Raw genomic sequence first — 21,687 nt, forward strand, 5'->3', positions numbered from 1 at the left:
CGCCAAAAGCCTTGTGTAGACCTAATAATGTCTGAACCCGCATACCTTCATTGTCCAGTTGCACTGAAGTTATGGTTTAGGTTTCTTGAGGAAACTGATTTAAGCGAATTGGAGGTGGTTTTAATTTCCAATAACAAATAATATTTTTAAAAAAACCCAAGTGAGCGGTTAGTACTGATACGCCCTCTTTATCATTTTCCATTTCAATGTATCAGTATATTATGTCCCATACCATGCTCAAACAGCCTCATTTTTTGGATTCAAATACCAGTAAAGGCAAGAACATTATGTTATTATTCAAACTTTGAGAAACACATATCGGAATCGAGATTGGAAAGATGTAATAATTTCTAGGTACCAATCTGCTGCACTTATCACTCGACTGACANTTGAAATCAAAAGGCCATACCTTTGTAATTGTGGGGGAATTCTTCCGAGAAGGATGGACAAATCGCCGACTAATAGTTTCCGAAGTCTCCAACGTTATAGAAACCTGAAAAACAAAGCCTCCCATGAGGCAGTGATAACTGAATACATTTCACATATCACTGAAAATGATTTCAAAATTATTTGTGATATCTCAACTACCTCGAGGCACCTTCTAGCTCCTTCTTCATGAAAGAAAGTAAGAGTCCCACCAATCTATTTCATGGAGAGATGTTGAAAAGTTTACAACCCAAACAAACAGAAAAACAATAATGATTCAAATCAGGCATAAGACAATATATAGAGAAATTAAATTACCATATCACTGAAGTAATAATTAGAATCAGAATTTTTTGGGGAAAATCTAAGCAGAACTTGATCATCCAGCCGGATATTGTATGACCTCCCTCGACTAAAGCCTTCTGCTGCAGAAAATATTTGCAGAAAATTAGTTTTCATGGAGACACGAAAATTATTGCTACACAAACAGAAATCACAGCATTGGAGATATATAAGAAGGAAAAGAAGTGCATTCATTTACATGCTAATGTTTCAACAGCTCCAGAGTCTGGTGAAGAAGATGCCCTTGCTTCATCATCCAAAGAAAGGCGCTTTGTAAGTTTCTGTTGCTGGCTTGGGGAGCCAATAGCAGATGAATTCAGGGGCAATGAAAGATCTGTTTGCAAAAGTAACTTGTGACTTAGAAATATAATCTTCAGAAACTTGTAAGAAAATAGAAAAACATGGTTTCTTCTCACAGGAATTTCTGAAGAAATTGCAATAGTAACTGAACAAAAAAAGAAAACAAAAATATCACAATAACTCAACACAATGGGTGAAACGACATAGAAACTATTTTGGAAATGAGAACGATAAGAAGTTCAATATATAGGACTTGAAGCTTTTTCTAGGTCATATAACTTACCAGCGCCAGTATCGTATAAGACTTCGGCCACAGAGAGCTGTGGGAGTGCTAGATTTGAAGATAAACTTGTGCGCTCTCCTTCAAGATATGGGCTATCCTTATTCGAAGACCTTGCTGATTGCAAGGATAGTGAACTTCCGAAGGTTCTGTTTATATGTTCTTTCATGGGATTGTATGAAGAAACAGATGAGATCTCATCCCTTGAGCTTTCATAGCCTTCCTCAACCCCATCATCTGTATCATTTGCTCTCACCTGTAAGAGGAATTAGTTCCGCCTTATAAAGGATCAAATGGATCATGTCCGTTATTTTGAAACTCCTAGAGACAAACATTGCTTAATAACTCTGTAATGCCTCTGCATGCTTGAAAAGAAAGAAACAGAATTCCCAGGAACATATAAATGAAAAAAGATATTGTGGTATTAAGAGCCTACCCAATCAGAGTCTGCATCCATCTCTTTCCAAAACATATCCATTTGGATGGTTGCAGAAGGAACAATCCCTGAAAATATATAATTGGCTGGTCTCAAAATATTATCTAACATGACTGGAAATTAAGACAGCCGAAAATACTTCTAAATTATAAGATGCAAAAACTGAAAAAATAGACTAAATTTAGAACATAAGTATGTTTACACTTTACAGGTATGCCAATCACTACTTGAAAAAGACGAAAAATTACTATAAGAAATATGAGCAATTTTCAAGGACATGTCTGCCGCCCAGTAGAACTTGAACTGCAGCATTCATACAGTGTAACACACAAACCAATTACTCTTACACAAACAAAGGAGATCTTACCTACAGTTAAATTTGACACAGGAATATTCACTTTTTTCTCATATTGATTCTAGCCCATCAGCAATTTGACAACTAAAATTTATTGTAATGGCTCCACTTTATCTTTTCAATTAGTACAAAAAAGATGCAAACAGGCTATTGATGAATGATCTGCTTTGTTCATAAGATGCACAAGAATCCTCAAATGCAATAAATTTTGAGAGCTTGATGCATGCGATTTTACGATTTGGTTATGATCCCTGTTAAGTTACGATCAAAACCACTAAACTAGCAGCCAGATGCTATATCAGAATTATATTGACCAAAGGGAAACTCACCATCACTTTGGCCTTCTTCCATCACCAAGCCACTGGTTTTCTGAGTGACCCATACTTGTACTGGAACACGAGCCTCCTGAATGATTAAAGTTGATGAGGTTCAGAAATCAAAATGTGGACATATCAGTAAATATACAAAGAAAGAGACTAGCCTGTAAGGGCAAGGGTCTTTTACCAATATCTACCTAAGCAGGTGTTCACACACACACACATGCACCTCTACGCTTGTATTTATGGTGCAAGCATCTGATTGCACATGTTTGATAATGACAACGACGGATAAGCAAGTTCATTATATTTACCAAAAAGATGAAAATTTATAAAAACATAAGCTTAAAAGAAATTGGAGGAAAAGAAAAAAGTATATGATTCCCACATATACTGATAACTACATATAAGCCTTCGGTATATTTTGAAAAAAAAGTCCATTCTTATAATTGATTAGCTAACAGTCCGAAAATTACCATACAAATTTAGCAAAGAATGCTTCAGAGGATGTAACACAAGGACACCAAACAAGCCCATTTCTCAATCAACATCATCATGTGGAAAGTTTATTAAAGGACAAAGTTTGTTAATCAGAGAAAAATATAAGTAAGCTATGGTGCATCAGAAGCAGAAAATATAATCTAAATTAGAGCAGTGCAGAAATCCATCACAAAGGAGAAACTTCATGTCAACATCCATCAGAGAAAGTTAAGGAAAACCAACCATTTCAGGAAAATCTTTGACTGATTCTCCACGAGAATGAGCATTTTCCAGTATCAGCCATTGGCCAGACATTGTACTTCTAACATAGTACATATAGCGAATGGTAGCACCTTTATATGATGGTGGTATAATGCTAGCCAGGAATGACCGCACCACGTCTGCAGAAAACATTGAATATTAACAGAAAGAAAATTTGGAGTCGATACTGAAAGCAAATCCAACCCAAAAGCTCTTTCTTAAGATAGGCAAGCTAAAGGCTCGACATCACCATCCTTCCTTGGAATGAAAAAGAAAATATGCAGCTGAATTGATTCCTCGTATTTTTTAACAACAGATCAGGCTCATGTTACCACTCATCTGACAACAAAAGGCAAAAGCCTAATTTGAACCTCTGCTTTATCCTTTGACCAGGTTTCCAGTTGATTAAGACAGAGGATGATTTCTGAACATCATGGTTAAATTCTTGGCTAAGAGAGGTGTGACATTGTTGAATGTAATGTGCTATTTTGGAAGAAAGGCCCACTTCTTCATCATCTAGCTCAGTATACTATCAATTCTAAAAACTGATCCTTTAGCAATTAGAAGCCAATTTGATTGTTTCATCAATGAAATGCATTTGGCCGTCAAAAGACGAGGCATATTTAGAAAATAGTCAGAAACTCTAAGAACAACAAAAACACTAAACTTGTTCAAGATTGACACTTTCTCCATGTAAATCCTAACACCTACGACTCAAAACTACTAAACAAAGCATCTTAAGTTACACTAAAACACAATCTTACAAACAACAAATTTTCCTCACATGATTTCCTGGCCCCGGGGGAAACAATCTGATTCGTCACCAGCGCTTGAGTGGAGCATTCCATGAACACATATTCACCTACATGTTTCATGTAACCAAAAAAAAAAAAACACGAAAACACAAATAAATTCCAAAATCACTGAAACAGAAACCAAATTATTCAATGTGTTCTTCTTTTTGTTTTTGGCTACCTCTTCTCTGTTTAGATCCAGACGTGGGTTTCTGCGTGGCGAACCACTGGGAATCGAGCTTCTCAATCCCTTTAATCTCAAACCCCAGACGTTCGATCAAGAGCGAATAAGCCGTACCGTCATTGCTGCTAGGGTTCGAAATCTCTATGGTGATGATAATGGGATCGCCGGGCCTGTAGACCTCCTTATCCGTTTGGACCTTAAGAGTGGGCAAGAGCTCGTTAGTCACAGTGTTCGTGTCGGAACCTAGGCCTCCAAAAATGACGGATAACCTGCGCGGCAACATTTGGCTCTGTTTTCTCTCCAATTCTTCTTCCTCGTGGATCTTGACGAAGCAAAAGCTGAAAGCCCAACTCTCTCTCAGAGTGGAGGTTGGAGCACGAATTGTGGGAAACGACAGCGTTTCAGTTGGTCCTCCATTGCTCTTCTTCTTCTTCTTCCTCCTCTTTGCAGCAAAGACACAGAGGACAGGGAGAGTCTGTTTTTGTTTGCTAATTTGTCACTTCGGTTTTTGGTAGATGCGAGCAGTCTTCTTCCTGATTTTGGGTACACTGGGTAGATCTGCATAAGCGCCACGTGTGTCATTCGGGGACGACATTTTCATTGTGTACAAGTTCTCTCTCGTGCCAACAAGAGAGGTAATTCTTGTCACTTAAAAGGGTAAATTTGGTCGGGTCAACCCGAATACTCCTTTTTTTTTTTTTTTCAGGTTTTAATCCGAATTATTAAAAATGTTGCGATTCAATTAGGATTAGTTCCTTCTTAAAGAGATGTTGGGAGGTCTAGACATGTTGGTGTCTTCCCAATTCCTTGTGAACGAACTTGGGCTTGGTATCTTGACAATATTTTTGGAGTTGGCTTAGGCTTCTCTACCTGATTCGAATATTGGCGGACCTAATTAGAGTTTACCAAACCTGATTCGAGCCTCCCATAACTTATTAGGGTTTACCATAACTAATTATGGGCATGTTGGATTTGATTACAAGACTTGGGGCCTTCCGGTTCGAACTGATCAATGCCGATGCAATTTATCAACTTCATTAAGGGTGAGTCGATTTTTTCACACTTATTTGTTGACATGACAATACTCCTAAATTATGCAGTCTATCACCTTCATTAAGTGTTAAGGCTTGGAGATGTAGTAGTTGCATTAGAATCTTTGATCTTCGACCAACGAAGAAGACATGTTTCTTCTCTATCTTTCTTATCGATTTTGTACATTTCACTTTACTTTTGCATGTATTCCTCAATGGACCCATACATTGGGTGTTTATAATTGTTTAGATGAATAAGGCATTAGTTTTCACTACTTGCCCTATGTTTGGATGAAGAAATTGAAAATTGCATAGAATTTTTAAATGATGAAATTTAGATCTCTATTGTTTTATAATTTTTGGTAATTAATCATTTTAGTTTTTGAATTTATACATGTCGAATTTTTTAAATGACAAAAATTATTGTAAAAAACGAATTCATGCTCAATTGAAATTGTGAAATGAAGTCTCTTTTGGCGGAAATTAAATTTGGAAATCTTGATATCTAATTTTCATGATTTTTTCCACGCTTCATTTAATAATTTCCATACTTACGTCGCCAAACAATGGAAAATCAATTTATCCTCTTCAATTTCCAACTTTTAGCTAAATCTCAAGTTATTTTCCTTCATTCAAATGGAGGGTTGAATTATTATAGGGTGCTATTAAATGAATTCTAAAATGAACTAAATACACTCTATTACTAAATTATTTATTGAATTACTAATTTATCATAATATAAAATGATCAAAAAATATATATTGAAATTGTAATGCTACCAAACGAAGATGCAAAATCAACATGTATAAAAATAAAATAAAAACTCTGCGTTTTGCCCAACAAAAATTAAATGGCAATTAACACTGGAATTAAGAAGAGCTTTTTCACCCAGAAAAATATTACATTAATAAGAAAAAAAATAAAAAAGTAATATAAAGGGAAATCTTGAACCATTTAATATCATTCAGACTTCATCATTCATTCTCCATAGAGTAACAACAAGATCTCAAATCATTTTGGGTTGAGGATTTTTTGATCTGTTAATAGGAAGTGTAGGCAACCGAAGCACAGCTTCCTCTGTCTCAATCGGATCGGACCTCAGTATCTACCAACCGCAAAAATAAAAAAATAAAAAATAAAAAAAGAGTCCAAATATTAAAAATCAAACCGAAAAAAGAAAAACCTTCATTTTTGTATTGGAGAGAGAGAGAGAGAACTGACTGGGTCTTGAAGCACAGGTTTGGTGTCGTCTTTGGCTGGTACGAAAGGAGGCTTTGTGACCTCGGCAGCATTATTATTGTTGCTGGGTTTCATTTCATTGAGGAGATTTCAGAGTTCGAGTCGTTCATCGTCTCCTTTTTCTTTTTCTCTCTCGCTTTCGAATTTCACTTGTGTCTGGTAATGTGGGAAACTTCTTTGCGAAACTAATAGAGTAATACACGCAAAATGATTTTACCTCCTTCAAGGGTTCTGAAGTAGATAATTAAGAACTTAGGGTTGGCAGAGCGCAAGCCTTTATCGTTCCGGTCGTCTGTTCGAGCACCACAAAGGGCGACAATGAGTTTAAATGCTAGTGATTTGGAATAATAAGGTCACGGGTTCAAATCCTAGAATCAGTGTAGTGTGTGTGAATTTAGTATATTATCGTCTCTGTAAGAAAGTTCCTAAAAAGAAAACTTAAGATGGCCTGCATATCAGCTCCTCCTCTTTTGTCAAATCCATGTGGTTCAGTGAAACCCGCTCGGCTCTCATGGGCTTCTTCTTTTCCCAAGCTTGGCATCTCCTTCAATTGCATCGCAGCCCCTCCTAGTTCCCTTCACACGCACAACAAGGCATGTTTCCATTACTTCACTTTCACTTTCACTTTCTATTTCTTGTCTTATTTTAAGTTTACTTTTCTTGTTTTCTTGTTTAATCCTAATATTTGTCATGAGAAAAATGTTGGGAATTGTTCATGAACATTGATTTTCTGAAGTTGTGATTGCATGCATATGGACTGAATCATCTGTTGTAGGAAACCCAAATGACTGTTTTAAATGTGATGAGAAAGTCGTAGGTTTTTTTGTCACCTTAATTAACAGGGACTGACCCAATTCTATTTTGTGTATAATAAGAAAAGATATTTTGCTTGATTTCTTATAGAATGGTTATGTGCTGTGTAGAAGGATTATAATTTCGCGAATGCCCACTTCGATTTCAATTGATGTAGCTAAGGTGTTTGCTGAAATGACTAGGAGAATAAAAGGTGTGGGACTTAGCTATAAGTAGTGGTTTCTTTTATGGCTGTCATATTTTGAAGACTGGCTAGTATTCAAATTATCTCGTTATGTTTATGATGGTTATGAACCAATTTACTTCATAAAGTCCTAATTGTGCTGCGTAGCTAAAGGGTATTTGTTGGTTTTGGCACGTTTGAGCTTAATCTCTTTTCGTACAAGCAATTGGGGGAGGGGGGTTTACACAAATATTCATTGGTTGCCTAGGGGTTTTGAACCTCTGTCCACATGGGTGGAAGTGGAAGAGTTCAACCAACCGGGCTATACACGACTGGGATTGAGCTTAATCTTTTGGACAATGAGCTATGGTGGAATTCAACTAGTTGGTTTTTGAATGCAAGAGGAACTGATTAATATGACATAATAATGTTGTGCTTAACAGTAGAAGCTTAGCTGTCCATTTGTGAAATTAATGTTTATTTTTTGGACTGGAGAATCTAAGTTCTTTTAGGTTGATATCACTTTAATTACATTAATTATTTCATTTTTTTAAGGGTTCATTTAGAAGTGACTTCAATGAGTTATGATTCTTAATACCTTGCAAGACTTAATTGCCTATTTTAGGGTTTGTTTTTGTGCACCTCAAAATATAAAATTGCATGACTAAACTGAAGGACATACTTAGCTTATACTTATAAATTGTCCAATTTTTGGTTCTAACCCCCCTTCACAAAGTAGAAAGTCTTTGTTTTCCATGGTTACAACAAAGTAGAAGTCTTTAAATTGTATTATAGTTATTATGTCCTACATCAGGGCTAGTTTAGATTGCACTAGTCATGATTCTTCCTCAGTTAAACTTTCAACCAGTGAAATGGAGGAAAAGATTTCAAAGTGCTCGTGTTTGTTTCGCAGGATTCCTTCATTCGAGCTGCATGGACCAGGAGATCTCGAGGTGAGGCTGCAAAAAGACCTAATAGGAAATCATGGTCGCAAAGGACAGATATGTACATGAGGCCATTTTTACTGGATGTTTTCTTTTCAAAACGATTTATCCATGCCAAAGTGATGCACCGGGGTACCAGCAAAGTGATATCCGTGGCTAGCACAAATTCCAAGGATTTGAGGTATTCATTGACGTCACTTGTCGACAACGATGCGTGTCGAGTCATAGGAAACCTGATCGCAGAGAGGTGCAAGGATGCTGATGTATTTGCAATGTCTTTTGAGCCCAAAAAGAATGAGAGGATTGAGGGTAGGCTTGGAATTGTACTTGATACCATAAAGGAGAACGGAATCATGTTTGTTTAGAACCTGTGAGAATCAGTTCTAGTTCATTTTTGTGGTAAAGTTAACATGTACATTAGTTTAAGTGTTACTTTAAAAACCATTAACTTAACTTTAATCTACTTTTTTTTCTCTTTAACGATATAAGGAATTCAAATTTGAACTTTACCCAAAATCAATCATTTCCTTGATTATCAACCCATCCCAAAGGAACACAGAAAATTACACGTACAATGCATCTTTGCAAACAATCATTCTCAATGAAATTTCCTCTCTTTTAATTGCTGTCTTTCATCAAATTTTCTAATTCGAGCGCTTTATCCCACAAGAAGCAAAAGGGGGTAAAGGATGAATAGCTACTTATAACACTTGAAACAGAAGATTATTGCCATAATTATTACTATAAATCTTAAAATTAGAACACAATCACCAACATAAGACTAGAGGCATACACCTCACGTGTCTAGAATACATTCTATAATATGTAAGCACCAAGAATAAAACCCTCAAAAGAAAACAATATATGCAGCCAACAATTGCATCGCCTGAAAGAAAGACACCATAAAAAGATAAAAACATGTCAACATTTGCATAGGTTAAATAGTGAGAGTGCCTGTGTGCATGCGCATGTTGAGGTGATGGTGCAGGCTACTCGAATTAAACACAGGCATTTGAATGTCAGCGGCATGTTTTTGCTCAGGCATCTCAGTTTGCCAAGCAGTTGATTGTGAACAAAGTTTTTTTGTTAGGCCAAAGATTACAAACAAAACTTGAGTGTCTACTTTTAATCTCAATGAAGATTGTCAACCCTAAAAGTGATCCGAATAGTTCGGATTCCTGGTCCTAAATGGAAAACCCAACATCATCAACATCATTGCTACCTTTATTCCAGTCATGTGGGGTCACATGAGAACATCTTCCATTCTTTTTCTATTTCTATATCTAATTTTGAGATTCCTGGTCCTAAATGTAACATATAAAAAGAGAATGTGTGCTTATGTGCAGATTGAAGGTTTTGCACAGAATTAAAACCAGGTGATATCACCCCGAGTAAACTGTTATTTTTGTGGTTCAAAATGAAGGTTTTACCTCAATAGACATAAGATCTGAAATCTTGGACATACTTGCAGCAATTAATCAGCCTGCAAACCGAAAAAGTTAACATCAATGACAGGGAAAATGGGCACTTCGTCAACTGCATGATAGATTCCACAGGCAAACAAAATTATTTAGGAAAAAAATTGATGAAAAACTAGCATATCTAGATTCTCTTCTTGGTGCAATCCAGGTTAACGTCCATGACAAGGGAAAATGTACGGATGAGCAACTGCATGCTAAGATTCCACAGGAAAGAAAATTACAAAAAGAGACTAGCATATCTTGAATTTCCCTTCTTGGTACAGTTCAAGTTATTTTTACAGGCAGTTCATAGTTTTTTACCCAACCCATCACTTTCAAATTCAAACCCATATCAAAACATGTCAAACAAATTTCTGCCCTTGATCTGAAGTGTGAGAAATCTCTCAGTTCCTTTTTTTACCCCTCCTGTTTGGTTTTAGCTAGCCAGTTGCCCTCAAATATTTCTGGTCAATTGTTTTAAATCCCAACCTCCAACTACAGGCATATGCACACATACGCTGTTCCTACTATGTTCTAAGTTGCATTGTTTCAGGCTATGCTTCTGACTGTAGCTACATTCTGATGATTTCTTGTCTTACATGATCAATTTGGTTTGCCATAACTGATAAGGAAACATATGTCAACATTAAACTACATCATACTTAGGTCATTTGTAATTCTAAAAAGTTCCTTCACTTTCATAAAACGTTAAACTCAAATGTCCCCTTTTGTTATCTAATGAAGTTGGTTTCCCAATATAGGCTGCCAATAAAGCTTACTATCTGAAGCATTTAGTTCACCAGTTATATTTACAAAACCACACTAGGAAGACAATACACTCCCATTGAACAGCATCTACAAATTCCCTTATCATATCTTAAACCATTACATCCAGAACAAGATTAAGCATTTCATCAAAGCATGGCAATGGCCCATTACCTTCTCATTTTTTGGGGCAAAAATAGCTTTTACTGACTCATAAACTTCTTCAACGGGCCTTCCAGCATCAATCTGAGGGTGAAAACAACAGTGATCTCAACAAACATGAAAGAACATATGGTTAACACGAATTATTATAACTAAATATACAATGTAGTGACATAAAAGCCAGGAAAAGTAAAACAAATCGAAAAATTACCTTCCGAACTTTCCCCTTGGAGTTATAGTACTCTATCACAGGGAGACTAGACTCTAGGAAAACCTTAAATCGCTTCCTTATTGTTTCTATGTTATCATCCTCTCTTCCCTTCATTGCCCCCAACAAAAAAAATTCAGAAAATCAACATACTTATTTGGAAAACCAAAAATAGAAAATAGCATCATACTAAGACAGTGTACAAAATCCTTTACAAGGAGAACTCATAGTTTTCCAACCTGGTTCCTACCCAAGAGGCGCCTCTCCATCTCCTCTTCAGAACAGTCAAAAAACAGGACAAATGAAGGCTCGATTTTAGTCTGCAGAACCATTAACAGAGTTTGGCATAGGCTTCAACAAGTAAATCAATCATTTTGAAAAAATATTCAATTACCAAAAGCTACAGTTAAAATCATGAGGAAAACGTATGCAAAGGGCTTACCACAGCCTCAAATGCGGCACGATTTTCTTCATTACGAGGAAACCCATCAATCAAAAATTTGTCATTACCACTTTCCAGCATTGCTCGCTGAAGAAGTTTAATTGTTACTTCGGAAGGAACAATCTTTCCTTCTTTAATCATATTTGAAATCATGGTCCTGTCAGTGTTGTTACATGAAGAGATGTAAACAATTTCATGGGAATACAAGGTCCAACCTAAGTTTGCAATCATTTCTCAACTTAAAGGCATAAAATAAGACACTTTTGTGCAAACACTTTTTCTAATGTTTGGCTTAATTGGAAAAGACTAATTACAATCCAAGCATGCTCATTCTTAATCAAATGGTGTTACAAGGACCAGTGTACACAACAAAGGCAACCATCCTCAACCTTATTAACCTTACCCGTTGAGTAACCTCGCACCTCATCTTATATAAGAGGGGCTATTGTTTGACTATGAATCCATGGAAACTGGACATATCTTTTACTGAATTCACCATATAACCCACTACCATAAAATGAGATAACTATCCAGCGCAAATAGTAGACTACACAACTATTAAAACATTGGAAAGCTAAATATCCCAGGAATTAAATGCATATGTGTGTGAGGGTGTGAGATTTTAAGACTTCAATCTTAATTACACTTGAAGCATCTTTCTTAATCTTGAGATGCATGTTTCCGTAAAGAGAGATTATTTCAAAATGAATATTTGTCTAGGTTATAAGACAGATATGCCATACCCATTTTCAGAACCAGATTTGATTTCAGCTCGTAGAAGATCACCAGCACTGAGATGGGTATACCCAAAGTGCTGAACAATGTTTGCACATTGGGTACCCTTTCCGCTGCCAGGGCCACCTAGGCAATCAAAAGAAACAACTGGTAAAAGACACCATAGATACTTCAAAAGAAGAGAGGAGTGGTACCAAAGAAATGGCTGGAGGCTTTAGTATAGCTAGTAAAAAAACAGAAAGAGAATGTATAAATAAAACACCGCTAGTAAACAAACCTAATGATCATTTCAGTAATTAGTCTTCCCATACCAGGGTAAATTGAAATAAAAACTAAAATGCCTATCGATCATACTTAAAGATCATTGCTTTGAGATAGGACTTTAAATCATGCACACGTTTTCCCTGAACTATTAAGAAAAAAGCAAAAACAGCAATTAAAATCATGAACAAGATTAGTACATCTTCTCTCAGGTAGCAAACAGCTATAAATCTCAGAGAAACAAGGATGATTAGGATACTACTAGTTCAAGTTATATTTTTTTCTTACCCAATACAAAAACAACTGTAGGGTTCAGATCAGCTAAGCTTCCATTAGCCTCCTGCAGTAGGATTTATTTATCAGAATAAATATAAAACATATAATATGTATATATATTGAAACCACAACAAACATCATCCAGAATAATGTTCTCAGGAGAAGACTAAATGAAAGCATTTCATTTCTCAGTAAATTTGGTACTGAACAGACCAAAGAATGCAATAACAACTTAAATTGGACAAAATTTCCAGAGGCAGCAGTGCATAATTGCAGAATCTCTTCTAATACTAAAAACAAAAGCCAAGGTATACCTTCTTAGCAGCAGCATCAACAACTGTTCCCATGGGCACCAACTAAACGTGTCTGATTACCTATCTGCACAAACCAAAACATTGCAATTATAAATTTTAGGTATACAAACAAATAAAAAAATCATTTCTTTTTCTTGAATGTGCAAAAAGATTTACATGCTAACAGAACTGTCATGTATGCATGGTACATCTAAGCACACATTTATATGTTTTCTGCACATATGTATATACAAACATATTAATTTTCCACCAAGAGTCATAATATTAGTTGGGACAGTCACCGCAGTGATATAAATAGTCAATGACATGCGTATCACAATAACCCATTAAATGTCCAAACTTGGCTTCATAATGTAGCAAAGTGCCTTTTAACAAATCTTATAACTGTGTGATCTATACAAGCAGAGGCCATACAAGTCAGAAACGAATTTTAAATTATATTTTTCTTCACAACAAAATATGCATATTAAATTAGCAAAACAAAAGTCATAGATTTGATCATTAAAGTGATTACATTTTTCCAAAGAAATCTAAAATTTATCAGAACTAGATCTTTCCCATTACAAATTTCAAATCATTCAATTCAAAACCTTCACTCACTCAATTCACCACAGATCCAACACGGCAATCATAATGATCAATTCGGGTGCAGAATAGAAGACGGTATGCAAAACAAACACAAAAGTTTTAGTTCTGATCTAATGCTCAAGCTTGGCGATTTATCTTTGCAAGTTAATCAACATGTAAAAAAATTCAAAATTTCATTGTCAATCTTTCCCTCCTTTTTCCTCAGGATTCAATTCAACACCAATCATATCTACCATTGAGATCGAAGAAGAATTAGCATAATCAGATAACAGAGAGGCCAAAATTCAACCAAAAACAGGAATGAATTGATCGAATCATTCAACGTGAATACACATTAAAGCATCATGGAGATTCAGATCGAGCACTAAACTGACAAATGTAGGCTGAAATTCAAAAGAAACACAATCAATCACCAAAAAATGGTTAAACAGAAAGGAAAAGGCTTGAGCTTGCTAGTGTCTCCCAAACAGTGCGTAACCAAACCAAGCAAACACGGATCAAATCAGATCCATGCAGAATTTACAAAATCAGATAAAATGCAACTCAAAACTGAGCCAAAAACACAAAAAGCAATAACGATCGATATCAAACAAATGCATATCAAAACCTAATTCCATTGCAGCGTAAATGAATTCAGAGATTGATATACATGGACAGAGGATAAGCCATACCTGTGGGTTATGGGTGTGAAGATCTGAGCTACGTTATTGCGAATTGAGGTCTCTCTGCTTTTCTTAAATAGAAGGGAAGGAGAAGGTGTTTTGAATGCGAGAAAGACAATGACACGGAGGAATGTGAGCTTATTTTGTGACCTTGATTTGAGCGCGTTGGTCGGTAGGGGCAACATGGAAATTTCGGAGAATATGGGAAGTTTGCGTAGTTGCAACGGCTAAAGCCGTAGTGTTTAAAAGAGGAAAAATTTCTCATCGCGGTCTAGTCCGGTGATAAAGAGTTCTCAGATTTATGATTATTAAAAAAAGGCTTATTATCACAAAACATCCCTGAGGTTTACGAAACTATCAGATTGCATCCTTAATGTTTTTTTGTGTCACTTATGGTCCTCAAAGTTAGTATGTGCAATCACAAATGGTCCCTGACGTTAGGGTCTGTCAAAAACTCTGTTAGCTTGCTATCGTGGCATACATATATATCACAAAACATCCCTGAGGTTTACACACTTATCACAATGGTCCTTACGAATTTTTTTTTTAAAAATTTAAAATTCATAAAATTTTGTTTCTTTTTAAAATTATTTATAAATGAAAAAACAATTTATAGAAGGATTTTAATCTTGAGGACCATTTATGAACCCTAAACCTTTAGTTTTTTTTTTTCATTTTTAAATTTTATGAATTTTAAATTATTTTTTAAAAACTTCATTAGTTTGTTGATGTGGCATATATATGGAGCCACATCTACAATAATATAGTGTCACATGTATTTAAAATTTAATATATATTTTAAAATAATTATAATTCATAAATTTTAAAAAGAAAACAAAAATTTTATGAATTTTAAATTAAAAAAATTTCGTAAGGACCATTTGTGATAGGTGTGTGAACCTTAAGGATGTTTTGTGATATACATATATGCCACGTCAGCAAACTAACGGAGTTTTTGACGGAACCTAACGGCAGGGACCATTTGTGATCATACATGCTAACTTTGAGGACCACGAATGACAAAAAAAAACATTAAGGATGCAATCTGATAGTTTCGTAAACTTTAGGGACGTTTTGTGATAATAAGCCTTAAAAAAAAAAGGGTCTCACTTTCAAACTTCTAAAAAAAGGGTCTCACTTTCAAACTTCTATAGTATATTGATTGTGTGGCTCCTCATTTCAAATGTCCACCCCTACCCCTACTTATTCCATCTACCGTTTTTTGTATCCAAAAAGGTTTTGTAAAATTAGTAGTGGAACTACATAATATATCGTATTTTATTTTGTCAAGTTTTTAATATGTTTTATGAGTCTTTAAGTCGCAAAATCGAAAAGCATTATAAATGTCACAAATCTAATTATTTGGTAGTAGAAAATGCTAAATCAGATGATAATTTTATTCTCATAAGAGATAGCGGTCCATGGACTGTTGGATGAGAAAAGCAATAAGAATAATACTTCTTGCATGTTGAACACTTGCTTGAAATTTTTTGACAACACCCAAGCATGATCGATCATTAAGCTGATCTAAAGTTCCGTTAACATCATGATAAAGTTATAATTGTTTAAGGGTGTGTTTGGATGGGATATTTTGAAGTAGAGTTGGGATTTTCACCCGATAACCTGACAGACCGACCAACAAAACTCGAGATTTTGGCCTAAAAAATCGACAATCTAAAGGTCTCGATTTTTTGGCCCAACCAAATCTAATTATTTGGTATTAGAAAATGCTAAACCGGATGATAACCTTATTCTCATATGATATATATTGGATGAGAAAAGCAATAAGAATATATAGAGCTGAAAACAATAATACTTCTTGCATGTTGAACGCTTGCTTGAAATTTTTTGACAACACCCAGCATGATAGGGTGCGGTGACAGTTCTGTTTCTGGGCTATACCAAAGATGTTGGTTGATACTTGGATGCCTCGAATCTAGGTCGGTAAGCGCACCGATTCCACCCTTATTTTGTAGTGATGAGACTTCAAAGTAGGGGATTTTAAAATGATTTTGAAGTAAGAGGACCCAAAATAATGGGATTAGTAAAATCACTTGTTTGGCTAATTATTTAGTTGGTGAGATTGGGTTGGGTAATTTCTTATAAATAGGAAATTTATTTATTTATCTTTTTTGTGTTGTTCATTTAAAAACATGAAATTTTATTCTCAATACTGCAAAAATATACAATTTCAACTCCTCTCTTGTTAATTTAAATAAAAATGACACCATACCAAATATTCCAGAAAAGAAAATAAATGTAATTCAAAAAATTCAACATCCAAACACCCGTCACCTCTCTTTCTCTCCCTCTCTCTTTCACAAAACACCCTTCACCTATTAATTAATTATTAACTTGAACGTAATTAAATATTGGAAGATTTTTGTGTGTCAGAATGGATAATTCCTACTTGTTAGTTTGAAGAAGATCGCTTCAATCTCTTTATATGAGCTAAATAAGGTTTTGTCACGTAGAATTAAATATTGGACAACTAACTTCTTTTTATGAGATTCCAGCAAAAGCAAAAATTATTTTTATGGGCTAATAAGGTTTTGTCGCGTAGAATTGATGTCAACTTGGCAACACGTGGATCTCTTTTTTCCACTTGTTTCTTCCTGAAACATGTGTTCCCACAAATTCTACAATGATTTCTAATAATTTGGTCCCATTTGTCGAATTGGGCAGTGAAGACCACGCTTAGCAATTTCTTTTACTGGGCAGTGCACTGAAAACTAGGCGGCAAGCGGGAGTTCATGAGACTTTGGGCTTCCAAAGTTCCTGTTCGAAGTTCCTTGTCATTTCTCAAATTCCTCTTTAAATTTTGCCAAACAAGTTACTTTGCTAATTAAAAGAGAACTAAGAAACTTTTTGTACAAGTTTGGCACTAGGAATAACTATGAAATCCAAAATGTACATATTGTACGTAATTTTATTGTTTTGTTTTGACAATGTGATGTGATAATTATTCTAATTTATGAGAAAAGTGTTAGGGTAGTTTCATTGATTTGGATTGCCATGGCAAAAGGCTCCCTAGATTGCAAAACCACACTCTACTAATCAAATCCAGCCCGAGTAGATGGTGGGCTCCATCAAGACTGGGCAGGCCCAAAGGCAAGAACAGCTCGAGTTGTTGCCTAAGAGTAGTGAAGAAAAATTAAATTAAATTTAAAAAACTAAAATTTTGAGAATTTTTTTTATAAATACCTAGGAATTTTATTTATAAATACCTAGGAATTTTATTATTTATTAATCTCATACGTATAAATAAAATTAATCTAATGTGAATAGTAACTGTTCTTGGGTTGTCATGACAATGGGTGAAAAAGAAAAAAAAAAGGTTAGAGTAGATACTATTCACATGAACAATAACCTACTTGCCATTGGGAAAATGGGTAGAAGTGCTCCTAATTTGAATTCGAGTGCAAGGGGCAGACTTTTGGTGTGCTCCCAAATGGTCATGGGTTCAAGTCTCCATGGTACTCACGTTTGTAAGTTTTCCCCCCTCCCTTTTTTTAACTTTAGCAATAACCAAAAATAAACATAACTAACCTAACTCGCATATGCTACATACGGTACATAATTAAATTGACTAATTATCCTATGAATAAATTGTGAAAATGCACATGGCCACATATTACAGGTATCACCTTTAAAAAGTAGAGATGTTTGGTGCAAAACCCTTAAATTTGTTAGGAAGGAAATTGAGTTTGGATGGTGGATCCCATATCATGTGCCTAATTAACGAATCTTAAGGTGTTGGTAACCAATGGCCATGTGCTCTGTTGACACTTGATTGAGAGTTTAATTAATATCCAAGCAATTGCATTTTTTTTTTCTGCAGCATATTGCATGGGATGATGGGAAGAAAATGCTTTCAATCCAGAAGGAATCAGAACTGAATTCTTGGACCAAGAACAGATTCTTCTTCGCTTTCTCCTCAATTAGTCCATGACCCATGATCTTTTTCGTCCCATGCTATTTGACCATTCTTAGGTGAAAAGTCATGAACATTTTTTACCTTATTTGAGATTGAACAACATTTGAGATGGTAGGACAGAGTAGAAAAAAATTGAAAGAGTGATTGACGGTTGAAATTTTTGCATTGAGTGGATCCTTACCGTCTTTCTCTTTTTAATTATTTATTTTGTTTAATTACAAAAATACCCATGCGAAAGTTATAAAGAATTTCATTTCAAATTTTTTTTTTTTAGTGACACTGTTGTCCCATTTTTTATGGCGAAACTTGTGACCCCAATTGCTTTAAAAAAAATCTTTGAATTTCATTTTCATTGAATTTTTTTTAGGGTAGTTCTTGTCCACTATTTTTTTTTTTTTTTTTTGAAACATGTGGTCCTCAGTGTCTTTGATTTGGCTTTATATCAGTAGAGATGTGATAGGAGGCTTTAAACGATGATTTTTATTTCATTCTATAATGTTATCAATTAGGGGATTTGAATTCAGTGATAAAAGATTTGAATTCACAGCCTCACTCAAGTCAAGTAATCAATTACTCAATTACAATCTAATCAACTCCCTAATTAGTGAGGACATAATTTACAAAATTAATTCCCTTAGGCATGTTTGGTAACCATTTCAATTTTAGTTTTTAGTTTTTATTTTTTATGTTAGAGTATAGAGAAAAATGAGAGAGAGAATGGAAGTGAGGATGAGATTGAGAGAGAGCAAGATCTAAAATATGGAAGTTATTGGAAATATCGATAATTCAAAAATATGGAAATTTGGATGGAAATATCGGGATATTATCAATATCAATAAAAATTGAATAAAAATCATGTAAATTGTAAGCAAAACTTGGAAATTTTTATTGAAACTTTTGAAGATGTTTATTTAGTCAAGTATCTATCAGTTTATCACAAAAACTTGGAAGGAAATACATTGCATTATGGGTTTAACTGATTTAAGTTGATTATATAGCGATCTGATAAACACTGTGAGTATAGAAAATATGTAGTAATCAAGGAAAAAATATATAACACACCATAATCATTCATATATAATGATTTACTACAATATTTTGCACTTTATACATTGCATGGTAAGATATAAGTGACTTACTACCACATAGAGTACCCCTTTGCATATTATCACAAAACCCTAAGCAACATGGTGGTTAAAAGGCGTTGGAAGAGTGAAATGGCAAGGGTCCCTTTTGCCTGTGTGCTTTGTGTTTTTTTTCCTTTTTTTCATTACATCGATATTTTCTATATTTTAGATATTATAGCAATATTTTGACAAAATATTGCTGAAGTGTGAGTGAAATCATCGACATCAATATTTTCCGATATTATCAATATTTATACGATATGTGTATGGATACGTTCCGAAATATCCATGACCCGAAAAAATGATAATATCCTCTATTTTTAGACTATGAGAGAGAGGATGAGAAGGGAAGATGAGAGTAACAAAAGCGAAAACAAAAACTTGAAATTGAAAACAATTTCAAATAGATTTTAGCCTTTAAATTTTGTTTTCACTTTTGCTACTTCTCCCTCTCAATATCATCTCTACTCTCATTCTCACTTCCATTCTCCCTCTTTTTCCTCTATAGTCTAGCAAAAAAAAATGAAAAATGAAAACTAAAAACTAAAATTGAAATGGTTATCGAACGGGCCCTTAATTAGTGAGAATCATGAGACTTTGTAGCAAGTGTTGATGTGAAGACAATACTTTGTCTGGAAACCAGAAAGTGTTGATGTGAAGACAATGGGACAATGTTTTTCAGCTGAAAATGAATGACCAATAGTGTGCCCAGCATAGTATAGTCGGCCGGCTATACTAGATCCTTTTTTATTTTTTGAAACAAATAGTATAGCCGTGCGGAACTCTGTTTTCTTTTTTTTAATAAGAAATAGTATAGCCAGGCAGCTGTACATGTTTGACACGTGGCACCTATGCATTGGCGCATTCTTTTTTAATATATAAATACTATAGTGGGTGGTGATGCAATGGGAGTATGTCAAGCTGGTACGATGCAAGCTGCACTCAAGGATAGCCCTGGGAGCCATGTTCTAAATGTGCAGCACCGTCTGGGGAATTAAGTGTCACCATTGTGTAAAGCTCGATGATACGAGTTCGTAGACAAGTGACAAGTTCAATTCAAAGTTAAAACGAAGAAGTTATGATCTACGGAAGTGCAGTGGCACAATCGTAATTTATGATCACTAGAACCACATCCAGATTCTCTCTCTCACGACACTCTCTCTCTCCCCATTTATTTTCTCTCTCCCTCTCTCTATGAGGAGGTTGGTTTTGATAAGCATATAGGGACCTTGGTGTTGTTAACCTCCATGCCTAATAAGTAGAACATGGATATAAACGAACAAATAAAAAACAAGCAAAAGAGAGAATTATAACTACAATCCTCATACAAATTAAAATTTTAATCTAAACAATATTATAGGAAGAAGATAACATAATTACCAAATATATAATGATAAAATATATGTCCAAAATTTGCTAAACTATTTGTCACTATATTTACTTCTCATAAGATACATCATGGCATTAGCATGTGTGTAAGATATCTTGAATTATGTACCAAATATTCTACGACACTTAAATATCCTTGTTAATATTTGTAGTAAGACTTTCGAATATCCTCCAATCACTGTTGTGTTGGATTCAGCTGCACCAAAATTAATTCAGCTGCATCCTCAACTTGTGATACTCACAAGTGCATGAGCCATTATGTAGTATAGAATGTGTAAGTGCGAGGTCGATCCCACGAGGATTGATGATAGATTGATTCAATTTGATTTCCTACACAAAACTGAATTGGAAGCAAGGTTTAAGGATGATTTAGAAGAGCACAATAATTGAAAAATAAAATTAAATAAAAGAAGAAGACACTAAAACTGATTTTGGGTTTGAAAACAATTTTAGGACACTAGGGAACAATCCAATTCTAAGTCTCAAGCAATCAAATTAACAAGTTCAATTCAAGTAAAAAGATTGATTATCTCAAATGTATAATTTAGCCATAGTGTCTGGTCTAAACCTTGTATTCCCAATTTTCTAATTAGATCCTTGTTGCCGAACCAAAATTAAGCATTATAAATCCATTAAGCATAGGATAATGTTTTAAACAACCAAGCATGTATCTAATCCCTGTTGTCGAATGTCCACACATACTCTTCCTTTTAATAGTTCAATTCGAATTAAGGCATATGATGTCTACTTTTAATTCCAACCAAGATAGCTAACTTACAAGTTTAAATGGTGATCTAACATTCAAACAAGCATATCAACCGATAGTATAATGAATAAGAACAACAATCAAAATTGAAACTTGGAAACCAATCAAACTTCAAAAACTTAAATTCATCATGTTCATAATAATAACAGAAAATTACAAGGCATTTATTAAATAGAAAGATAAAGTAAAGCTAAGGAAATACAAGAAGAAATAAAAGGCAAAGAGAGGAG

At 34.7% G+C, this 21,687-nt stretch overlaps 3 protein-coding genes across 4 annotated transcripts in view; 1 reads left to right on the plus strand and 2 right to left on the minus strand.

The window, feature by feature from the left end:
• LOC117617177 overlaps positions 1-4,747 on the minus strand; it is a 6,476-nt gene extending 1,729 nt beyond the window's left edge. Inside the window, exons 1-10 of the mRNA XM_034346458.1 lie at positions 4,173-4,747; positions 3,982-4,059; positions 3,180-3,337; positions 2,469-2,544; positions 1,785-1,852; positions 1,352-1,604; positions 968-1,102; positions 745-851; positions 589-642; positions 410-493 (exon numbers count right to left, since the gene is read on the minus strand). Of these exons, the coding sequence (XP_034202349.1) occupies positions 410-493; positions 589-642; positions 745-851; positions 968-1,102; positions 1,352-1,604; positions 1,785-1,852; positions 2,469-2,544; positions 3,180-3,337; positions 3,982-4,059; positions 4,173-4,458 (1,299 nt within the window). The 5' untranslated portion in view covers positions 4,459-4,747. The remainder of the gene's footprint in view (positions 1-409; positions 494-588; positions 643-744; positions 852-967; positions 1,103-1,351; positions 1,605-1,784; positions 1,853-2,468; positions 2,545-3,179; positions 3,338-3,981; positions 4,060-4,172) is intronic.
• A 1,625-nt stretch (positions 4,748-6,372) lies between these two features.
• LOC117617179 (50S ribosomal protein L18-like) lies at positions 6,373-8,783 on the plus strand. Its single transcript, XM_034346461.1, has 2 exons — positions 6,373-7,038; positions 8,335-8,783. The coding sequence occupies exons 1-2, from the start codon at positions 6,889-6,891 to the stop codon at positions 8,728-8,730; spliced, it is 546 nt and encodes a 181-aa protein (XP_034202352.1). The 5' UTR covers positions 6,373-6,888; the 3' UTR covers positions 8,731-8,783.
• Positions 8,784-8,928: 145 nt separating this feature from the next.
• On the minus strand, positions 8,929-14,366 carry LOC117617178 (UMP-CMP kinase 3-like). 2 transcript variants are annotated; one of them, XM_034346460.1, is made up of 10 exons: positions 14,248-14,366; positions 12,989-13,052; positions 12,687-12,738; positions 12,146-12,263; positions 11,403-11,559; positions 11,200-11,280; positions 10,964-11,071; positions 10,765-10,836; positions 9,796-9,848; positions 8,929-9,251 (listed from the first exon to the last, which is right to left on the minus strand). In XM_034346460.1, the coding sequence occupies exons 2-9, from the start codon at positions 13,019-13,021 to the stop codon at positions 9,840-9,842; spliced, it is 630 nt and encodes a 209-aa protein (XP_034202351.1). In that variant the 5' UTR covers positions 13,022-13,052; positions 14,248-14,366; the 3' UTR covers positions 8,929-9,251; positions 9,796-9,839. The 2 variants fall into 2 exon arrangements, with proteins under 2 accessions (XP_034202351.1, XP_034202350.1); XM_034346459.1 differs by having other exon boundaries at positions 9,796-9,901.
• Positions 14,367-21,687: the final 7,321 nt, after the last annotated feature.

The sequence above is a fragment of the Prunus dulcis genome, chromosome 2 (assembly GCF_902201215.1).
Source record: "Prunus dulcis chromosome 2, ALMONDv2, whole genome shotgun sequence".
NCBI lineage: Eukaryota > Viridiplantae > Streptophyta > Magnoliopsida > Rosales > Rosaceae > Prunus > Prunus dulcis.

Excerpts from the sequence above, each read along its gene's own strand:
- LOC117617179 (XM_034346461.1), top strand. The coding sequence starts at position 6,889 with ATGGCCTGCATATCAGCTCCTCCTCTTTTGTCAAATCCATGTGGTTCA. Across the intron at positions 7,039-8,334 it reads CCCTTCACACGCACAACAAG|GATTCCTTCATTCGAGCTGC; the intron begins GCATGTTTCCAT and ends TTTGTTTCGCAG.
- LOC117617178 (XM_034346459.1), bottom strand. The coding sequence starts at position 13,021 with ATGGGAACAGTTGTTGATGCTGCTGCTAAGAAG. Across the intron at positions 12,739-12,988 it reads TTGATGCTGCTGCTAAGAAG|GAGGCTAATGGAAGCTTAGC; the intron begins GTATACCTTGGC and ends ATCCTACTGCAG. Across the intron at positions 10,837-10,963 it reads CCAAGGGGAAAGTTCGGAAG|ATTGATGCTGGAAGGCCCGT; the intron begins GTAATTTTTCGA and ends TTTCACCCTCAG.